Consider the following 9803-nt stretch of genomic DNA (forward strand, 5'->3'; position numbering starts at 1 on the left):
TGCAGGAAAAGAAAACCTGGCAGTTCCTCAAGAATGGAGTGAGCAGGTTCACCCGGTAATACTGATATAGTACAACCCCCTTACAAGATTCCCAATTTGATGTGTTTCTGATCTAACAGTGTTTGTAATATCTTCTATCAAAGGTTTATGTTTTTTATCAATTCTAATTAATTAGGGTGCACTGTATCTGTATATGTACAGTACTTTGAATTAAATGCTGACACAGAACAGAACAGAAAAGTCAATACTGTGAATAGTATTGACTTTACTGAACTGTTTGGGTGTGTCCCTATTTATGAAATTTACCAGTTTTTCCATTTAAAAATTAATAGTTATGCAACATATTTGACACAGATACATCATTGTTTATTGAACCATATTATTCTGTATACTTATTCAGTCATACATAAACAATCCTCTTTTTTAACCAAAAGCTAGCATTTAGCCACCTGTCAAAAGTGATTTTTTTTTATTATCTGTATGTCTCCTACTCAGAAACTCTCCTGAAATTTCATCAAGAAGTGTTCAGTGAATCCTAACAGGTGCCTATTTCTAATAATTTTTACATACGCCCAGAACTGCCTTTCCATGTAATTTGACTGCTTACGAGCATCAATGTACAGTTCTGGCTACGAGGAACAAGTGATCTGTATATTACATGGTTACACAACATACCAATCTGTTTTCTGCTATCTGTCGAAGTACATCATATTGCGATGAGTGGTTATGCGCAGCCATAAACAGTCGACAGTCGCCCGAGACTCCCTTTATTTTCCCTCACTCGGTAGACGAAGAATCTTGCCATATAAAACCCACCAATCATATCTCTGTTGCTAGGCAGACTTCAAGAAGATTCATGAACCTTGTTACCGGGCAGATCTGCAAGACAGCTCCTATCGCAATAAACCTTCGCGAGAAAATAAAGCAGTTTAACCAATGAAATTAAGCGCTCACTCTGTATCTGGGCAGAACGAAAGCAGTCCCCCAATCAGAATTGACGTATGCTTTGTAGTCAGGCAGATGCGACATAGTTGTCCAATCATAAAAAAAAATCTGAAAGGGGATTTTTGCCGTATCTTTGAGTCAGGTACTTTCTTTTTCTTTTATAAAATTAATACTGTAACAACATTGCTCAAAATGGGTATAAACATATATTATATGAGTCGTTTTCGAGCATGCAGTTAGATAACTTTAAATGTTCTTCTTTAAAAATTAGGACGTACCTTAGCTAGCTAATTCGCTAGCCGGCTAGCTGGCTAACGTTACCATAGTAAGATATTCAGATACAGTATGCTACATGCGTGTTGCTAGCTAGCTTGCAACAGTGTAATTCTACCGTGTTGTGCTAATGAAGCCTAACTAAATAGGCGGTCTCTACACGCGCGTTTATGAATTTGGATAGTATTGTCATGGTGCTGGCTAATAAACTGGCTTGCAGCAGTCTGGGTCTGACACCCGCAAGTGTGCGGTAGAATAACCCAAGAAAGCGGGAAGTATGCAAATTGTAAGCGCATGACCGTAGCATGCACTGCGCCAGTCAGAACATGCAAAAAAGTTAAGCATGTAAAACCGATCGCAAGCACAATTTAAACCCCTGACAAGCTAGATTCTTATAGAAAATAGTACAAATGAGTTGTCCGTAAAGGTCGGTTATGTGTTTGGATTTGTAGAAATGGCTGGTTTAAGGTACGGACATGCCGAGTTAGCTGGCTAGCTAGACTGGATACTGTAGCGGGGTCTGTCACAGACGGAGCTTTGAGGTGGGAGCTGCCAGCAACTCGTTACCGTCATCGTCTAGCTAACCAGCTGATAAGTTGCGCCCAATTTAATGGAAAACTTTAATGTCGAGGTATATGTATTATCGGATCTGTATGGAATCGGACGTCGGATATGTCGCCTGTCGCTTTCTGTCTCTTAAAAATCGGTCAGACATTGGAAGTACCGTGCCGTAGTGGGAGTGTCCGCAGTCACTCTTGTTTCATTGAATATTATGACGAGGGGGGAACTTGCGCCACACTCTCCCAGGGTGTTTCACTGACCTTGATAGCGTTTGTTTGCGGCAGGATTTAAGGCCATTAACTTCACTTCCTACAAGTCAACAAATATTCCTTGAGGCATAATATTTTGGTTCAGTACGCCTAGGTATTTCGTCCCGTAGATTTGGTCGTTACAAAACCCACACAGAAACTTCTGACGTTGGACTTGATCAGTTTCCACTTGTATCAGTATACTGTGTGTTGGCATTGATAACTTAATACCTGCCAGTTGAAAAAGAATCTCCAATGTTAATCAGACAACTAGATTAACCAGGAATAAATGGATGAATAATTGATTGATTGAATAATAGCGTAAGGAATCCACAAATTCTTGTATTGACAGTCAAAGAAATGCCCTTTTCTAGTTGAGTGGTACTCTATAGGCATAGTTGTAACCATTTAAAGGGGGCTGTAGCCTTTAGGTTGTGGGGTTGAATCCCAAACGGGGTTCTGCTGTTACGCAGGCATACTCAAACAGCATTTATCCTGAATTAAATTGAGATACTCCAATATAACCTTAATTTACCAGGGTTGCCTCAGTAATAAAAACATGGCTGATCTGGATTATAAGAACAACTATTATTAATTATTATAACAGTAGAAATGATTTTGGCAGTGTTGTGTATGTGCATGCAGACCACTGAGTGAGGAGGCATTTAAATTAAGCTATTTCCATGAAGCATGAAAGTCACTTCTATGACCTTTGCATGACTGGTCTCCCTTCATCTGGCAAGATTTCAGTTCGGCTCACTGATGTATTCAGTAAAGGTGTTTCTTTCAAGCCTGTTCATGAAATGAGTCTCACTTTGTGCTTAGCAGGGTCTGAAATGACCGTTTCCGGTTCCACATCAGTCTGTGCAGCCTGTTGCCTTCCCACTACCAGCCCTGTTCTCAGGTAACCCTCAGTGGGAAACAAACAAGATGGTATAAGAAGAGATTTTATTCTTTTTTTTTTTTTAAATTTCTCCCAGCCCTAGATTCCCAGTGGGTCCCCGGATGCGGGTTGCCACGGCAGCGAGAGGAAGCCATGGCGGAAGACGGCTCAAAAGCAGCGACCCCCGGTCGGGGCGGTCTGGACCCCGGGGAAGGCGGAACGGAGCCCAGCATGCTGCTACAGAAGCTGAAGACCAACATCTCGTAAGACCCCATCTCCGCCTGAGCCTGCTCCACTCCAGCCCTGTCTGCAGCTCAGACCAGGGCTTCTGCGTTGTGCCCCCTGGAGAGACTCTTTCCTGTATCTTTTATTCTTTCTTTCAGCTCTTATTTCCCTAGACCAGGGCTCTCACGCCTCCCACTGCCTGTTCATAAAACAGTATACACATACGAAGTATGTGTGTGCGTATAAACAAAACTCACACATGTAATTAATTTAAATGTGCTTCACTTTAATGTATGACATTTAAAGTATATGGAATATTTTACGATATTTACGACAAGATATACACTATATAGAATATATACTGCATATATTAACAATTATAATTTTTCCATTTACAGGTCTTGCATGTGTCACTTGATCTTCTGATGTATTTGTGGTGTCCTTTTGTTGTTTTTTTGCAGTAAGAACATACAGGGCAAAGTGGATTTCATCTTGGTGAGTTTCCATTTGTATGTGCTGAGAGCCCATCTGTACTGAGTGTGTAATTTGGGATGTGCTTTGAGATTTGTTTGATTTTTGAGTGTTCTGCAGCTCCAGGGATTCGATACTCAAATAGTAGCACTCTAGTTTTCCCCGAGCACAGTGTGAAACTCCAGCTCTGCGTAAACAATGACTCACTGCGAGGAAATCTGCATTTACCCACACTTTCAGGCAGGAAGATTAATATCATAAACAAATTATGTTATTATACGCTGGGTTTTTAAGATCTGCTTTTGTGAATATAAGCGGCACAGAAAAGAACTCTGTGTTTTATTTCTGTTGTTTAATTAACAAGCGTTTGAATACCGATTCAAGTAATCGCACTGTAAGTATTAGCTAGTGATCTCGTAGGCAATGTCATGGGCTGTTCAAGTCACCAGACGATTAACCAAACAGATATTCTTCTTTTGTGGGCTCTCATCTCACACACTGATCCTTTGTTTTGGTAGCAAGAGGTCCAGCGCTTCTCCGACAGTGACAAGTTGTATCTGTATCTGCAGCTGCCCCCAGGGCCTGGGACAGCTGAAAAGAGGTAAAGCACTTACCTGACCTATGGAGCAAGCGCAGTCGCAGATACCACACCTTCCTTTTGACTCATCTTTGACCTCTAGTGGTCAAACAATGTTACTGCACGTTTCGGATGTGGATGGACAGATGTTCTGGCTTCGTTAGCTCAATGGGTGTGATTAAGCACAGGGATAGTTTGAAGATCAAGTGCTGTGTTTGCATTGCAGTGAATTAAAATGTGTGTGTTTCAACGGAGAATTGTAGGTTAAACTTCTGAGTGACTGTTGATCTCTGAACTGGTGCAGTCAGGGTCAGGGGTAGCCAGTATAAGCCTCCGGGCTGCTCTGTGACCAGTTCTATTTTGTTGTCTTGTCGTACAGCGGCGGCGATTCCTGCTCCTTCAACACAGCTGACCAGCTTCACGCCTGTAGCTGGATCCGCAGTCACCTGGAGGAGCACGCCGACACCTGCCTGCCCAAGCAGGACGTCTACGAAGCCTACAGGTAAGCAGGAGGAGGCAGCCGCTGTCCGCACAGCGACTGCCCTTCTGCGGCCTCTTTCACACAGCACTCTGTGATGCCAAGCTCAGCCTTTCCAACAAAGGGCTATTGTACAGTTGTGTGTGTGAGCTGGGTTATCTGAGGATACATTGAACACTAAGTCCTGTAATCAGCCATAGAATAGACATTACTCCGGGAATGCGTGCCGACTTCTCAGGTGTTTGCTCTAGTAGAGTGTCCCCCGTCTTGTTAAAGACGGTTGATACCTCACTTTTGCTGTGTTTGGATGAACTCATTTACACTGTCAAGGATATTTCAGCCAGCTTCTCTTTGGTGTCCCCTCACGTCTGCCTCAAGGAGATACTGTGACAACCTTCAGTACCGCCCGCTGAGCGCCGCCAACTTCGGCAAGATCATCCGCGACATCTTCCCCAACATCAAAGCCCGCAGGCTGGGTGGGAGGGGCCAGTCCAAATATCCTTTCACCCCCCCTTTTCAAGGTCCACCACAGTCTGACTCTCCCACTCCTCTGCTGCAGTCAGTGAGGGAATGCAGCAAGAAGCCCTTTGATTGGTCCATACTTTAAGGATGTCGCAGGATGTTTTGTGCACTGGGGCAGGGGTTAAATCCTGGCTCACCTCTCAGTTACTGCACAGCCACAGTGATGCTGATGCTGCCCTGTGAGCCAGAGGCCTGTTAGCTCTGAACAGTCAGGTTTTGCGTGGTCATTGTTAGGTGGTTGCAAGCTTTGATTTGATGAAGTCACAGTCAGTTACTGGTTTCAGGGGAGATTTGCTATTGACCTCTCATTTCAGGAGAGGTCAATAGCAAGAGGTTTCTACTTGTAGAATCAATGTCAGTAGCCCTGCAGCCTGAATCATTACATTCCATGCAGTCTGTATATATTCAAGCTGTAGCTATTTTTATGGATTCATTTTTACTGTTGGACAAGGGAGCAGGTATTACCTGTGCGTCTCCTTAACTCCGCTGTCGGCACGTACTGCTACAGTGGAATCCGCAGAAAGAGCGTCCTCAACATGCCCCTGCTGCCCAACCTGGACCTGAAGAACGACCCGGTACGTCTGCATCTGCTGAGTGGGGGTCACATTTTTATCACTTTATCTGATTGGCTGGTGTTAGTTAGCTGTTCTTGGTGGACTTTCTTGTATCCCTTACCCTGAGTCCTTCTTATTTATTTTGGGGTTCATTTCACCATTATTTTAACTTAATAAGGCGGAGACTCTTTCCCTAGAAATGATAGCCTGTATAAGCAGACAGAAAAGGATGAAATACAAGGGTTTATGTAGGCCAGACTGTAAGTAGTTTTGGAAGTTGTTCTGGATTGGCACCTCCAAAAGCACAGTATTCCCATCCCTACTTCAGCATTCAGTTTATTAGAGCAAAGGTGCCCTTAAACCATGATCATTTTTTGGTGTTAATGATTCCCAGGGAAAGTAATTATTTTAAGATCTAACAGCAAGTACATATCAGATCAATATCCCTGACAGGGCTCATCTGAAAAACTCTTCACACATCCAGCGAAATTGTAGTTAATGACTGTAGTGAACAACATTAAAAAAACAAACTGAGAAAACAAAACCAGAACTGATGCTTCAGCCTTGGTAAGTGTGATTAAAGGTGAGCGAATCAGAGAGCTCTGACCCGGAGATGCCCCGCCCCTGTCTCCCTGCCCAGTCGGAGCTGACGGAGCTGGTGCAGACCTACAAGCAGGAGGTGACGGAGGCGGCCTGCGAGCTAATCTGCGACTGGGCACAGAAGATCCTCAAGCGCTCCTTCGACACGGTGGTGGAGATTGCCCGCTTCCTGGTGCAGGAGCACATCGTTAACCCCCGCTGCAGCCAGGCTGAGCTTGTCACCTCCGCTGCGCTGGCAGGTGTGTCCCCCCCACCCACCCCCCAACCCCCCAACCCCCCGTGTCAGATCTATGCAGCACAATCCCAAAAGCATTTTTTTTGCAGTTAAGGGTCTGTTCAGTGGACCCCCAACACAAATGAATCCTGTTCATGTCTGGTTCGGCCATTAATCCAGGCAACAGGAACCTGGGCTTGAAACTTGGCTTGCTTTACAGCCATATTTGAGGTAATTAAGCAGGGTTATTAAGCGGGTTCTTCAGCATATTTAGGGTTTAACGTAAGGGTTTAATTAACATACAAACCTGCGGTAAGGTCTTCTTCAGAAAAATGTCGTCGAAAGTTCAGTGAATTTCCCAGGTTTGTCCCTCTCACTGAATCCACTGATCCCAGAACTCAGTGAATCTGCACAGCTTCTTGCAGTGTTATACCCCTTAAACACAGCCAGCGCCAGATACAGAGTGTAAGTAGGATGTCTTGCATTGTCTCTGTGACTCATTTTGCCCCCCACCTCTGCAGGAGGGCCCCCAAAGCCCCACAAGCCTGTCAAGAGGAGTACGGCCCCGCCCAAAGGGGGAGGCCCAGATGGGGAGGGAGGCGGCGCTGAAAGCAAGGTACTGTATGAAGTGAATTAAAACTTTTATGTCTTAGCAGACATTACATTACATTACATTCATTTAGCAGACGCTGTTATCCAGAGAGGCTTCCAGTACAAGGGAGCAGAAGTGTATTCATTCAAGTTGAATGACCAACAGGGTGAGACCAGGCTAACAACACTCCCAGATCAGTGAGCGTGAGCATAGCACTATTCAAGCCCTCCTGTGAGTTAACAGACCTTTTTACTGTAGTTGTTGAATAAAGACATTTCCTGTAGGTTTTTTGTTATCAACCATCACACTTTAACAGAATCTGGGACTGAGCATTTTCTAAGGAGATTTCAGAGAGTGCCACTCTTCATTTTAGAAAATTAAAATGCTTGCAGTTTCATAAGAAAACCCAGTACCCAAAGTGAGTAGCTGCCGATACGTTGTGTAAGTGCTGTAAGTAGCAGTGAATGCTGAATCTGTGTTTAATGCAGAAGGACAGAGACAGAGGGGAGCAGACGTCGCCAGGGAAACCGCCGCACGGCGAGAAGCCGGCGAAGGGGGCGGACGGAGGACGGTCAGGGGGTCGTGACCTGCAGGTGGAGGCGGTGATGAAGCGCTACCCCCAGCTGCTGCCCCGCGGATCCATCCCGGAGAAACCCCAGCTCTCTGTCCGCTCCTCGCCCCCTACGCTGGCGCCCAAAGACACGGGGGCGGTGAAGGTCACCCTGCCCATCACCATGGCAGCCCTGTCCCAGCAGCCAGGGGGCGCTCTCCCCGTCTTCAACATGATCCTGCCCTCCGGGGTGAGCCTGTCGTACCCCGACAGGGAGAAGGCCCCACCTGTCAGTGTGGCCCCACCCGTCAGTGTGGCTCCGCCCATCACCGTGGCCCCGCCCGCCCCCACACCCGGGGTGCTGCAGAGAACCCGGGCGGCCCCGAAACGCACCCCGGAGCACCCGTCCGCCGACGCTGTCCTGCCTCCTGGGGGGCCGCCCCTGAAGAGGAAACGGGGACGGCCCAGGAAGCCACGCCCGGAGGAGACGGGACAGCCCCCTCCCCCTGCGGGCCACGTCCAAACCCCCGTCACCGGGGGGGTGATTCAGAAAGCTCTGCCGTCCTCCTCTTCCTCCTCTTCCTCCGCCTCCCAGCAGGCTCCACCCCCACGCGAGGTCATGGAGATCGTCATCCAGGACCAGCAAATCCGGGTGCTGGGAGCCCTGCCCTCTGCCCTGGAGGCTCCGCCCATCCTGGATGTGGGGGGCGTGGCTGCCGCTGATTCCGCCCAGGGGCAGAAGAGCGTGGTGGTGCAGTGCTACCGTCCAGGGACCAGCGGGGACGGCCGGCCCCAGCAGGACCCCCCCCAGCCCGTCCTCCTGCTCCAGGGCCCGGGGCAGGTGGCCAAGGCCGGGAGCCTGAGCTGGGAGGGGGGCAGTGCCACGGTGGAGGTCATCAGGAGGGCCCCGGTGGCCAGGGAGGCAAAACCCGACACCGAGACCCCGCCCTCCACCCTCTCCACCTTGCTGGAGGGGAAGGAGGACGAGGTAGAGATTATTCTCACCCCTGTGGACTCCCTCTCTGAGCCCACGCTCCCCGAGTGCCCCCACCCCGATGCCCAGGGGAACACCCCCTAGCCCCGGCCCCCCCCGGGTCTCCGCCCCCCTGTCTCAGACTCCAGCAGAGATCAGGAAACACCCCCGAGCGCCTCTCAGTTCCCTGGATCCAGCATCGCCCTCCTGCTACCCTCCTGTCCCTCTCAGGAAGGGGGAGTGGCCTTAACCCCTCCCTTCCCCCACACCGATTGGTGGAAATCTGTGATTGGCGCCCCCGGACGCAGCCAACTGGATCGATGAAGCCAAATCACCAACATCCCTGGCAGGCGAAAGCTGACGGTGGCTAAGCCGTCAGCTCTGTCACTGCTTCCCCTGATAACAAAGGAGGCGCTTCGGCTCTCTGCAGTTCCTGCATGTTTTTCTGTAGTAAATGTAAGCAATGAGAGGTTGGCAGCTTTGCTCCGATGAGCATAATTAGTACTCCTGATAGTAGGGGGCTGTACGGGTTCAGATTTCATGTGTTTTGTACCCCTTTCCCATATAGAACTGGAACCAGGCTGGCTCATTATAACCCTTTTCAACTTTAGAGCTGGAACCAGGCTGGCTCATTTTTAACCTTTTTTCTCTGTAGAGCTGGATCCAGACCGGCTCATTATGCCACGTTTTTGGCTGTAGCGCTGGAATCAGGAAAAAAATGGATTTTTTTTCCATATGGAAACAACATAACTAAACCAGCCTGTCAGATCAGAAACAACTGTGAAGGAGGGGTCAGCACTTATCCTATTTATTTCTTTGTTTTGTCTGATGTGAATGATAAAATGTAACCCCAATTCAAGCTCTGGCCCTGGACCATGGTGTCTGTGGGTTTTCCTTCCAGCAACGCTTTAGCCCATCAGATTCATGTCATCGTCTTCTCTTGATCGTCACCATTGTCTCCACTGGACAAGGTGCTTTGATGGTTGTGTGCACCAGTTTGCCCCAGTCTGTGTAAGTCCCTGCACCATCTGCATGAAGACAATGGGCTGTGACAGACGGTGATTTCTATGATTGAAGCTAATTTAATTAGCTTCCCATTTCTGAGGGCGTGGGACAGTAGGTCAGTGGTTGAGTTTC

General features: G+C 47.8%; 1 protein-coding gene across 1 annotated transcript; it reads left to right on the forward strand.

Moving 5' to 3' along the window:
- The first annotated feature begins 1053 nt into the window (after positions 1–1053).
- rfx5 (regulatory factor X, 5) lies at positions 1054–8771 on the forward strand. The gene is made up of 10 exons (XM_036516102.1): positions 1054–1087; positions 3008–3173; positions 3597–3630; positions 4125–4207; positions 4563–4685; positions 5040–5156; positions 5680–5758; positions 6378–6576; positions 7073–7167; positions 7632–8771. The coding sequence occupies exons 2-10, from the start codon at positions 3064–3066 to the stop codon at positions 8769–8771; spliced, it is 1980 nt and encodes a 659-aa protein (XP_036371995.1). The 5' UTR covers positions 1054–1087; positions 3008–3063.
- The last annotated feature ends 1032 nt before the right edge of the window (positions 8772–9803 follow it).

This window comes from Megalops cyprinoides, chromosome 21 (assembly GCF_013368585.1).
Source record: "Megalops cyprinoides isolate fMegCyp1 chromosome 21, fMegCyp1.pri, whole genome shotgun sequence".
In the NCBI taxonomy this organism is placed as follows: Eukaryota; Metazoa; Chordata; class Actinopteri; order Elopiformes; family Megalopidae; genus Megalops; species Megalops cyprinoides.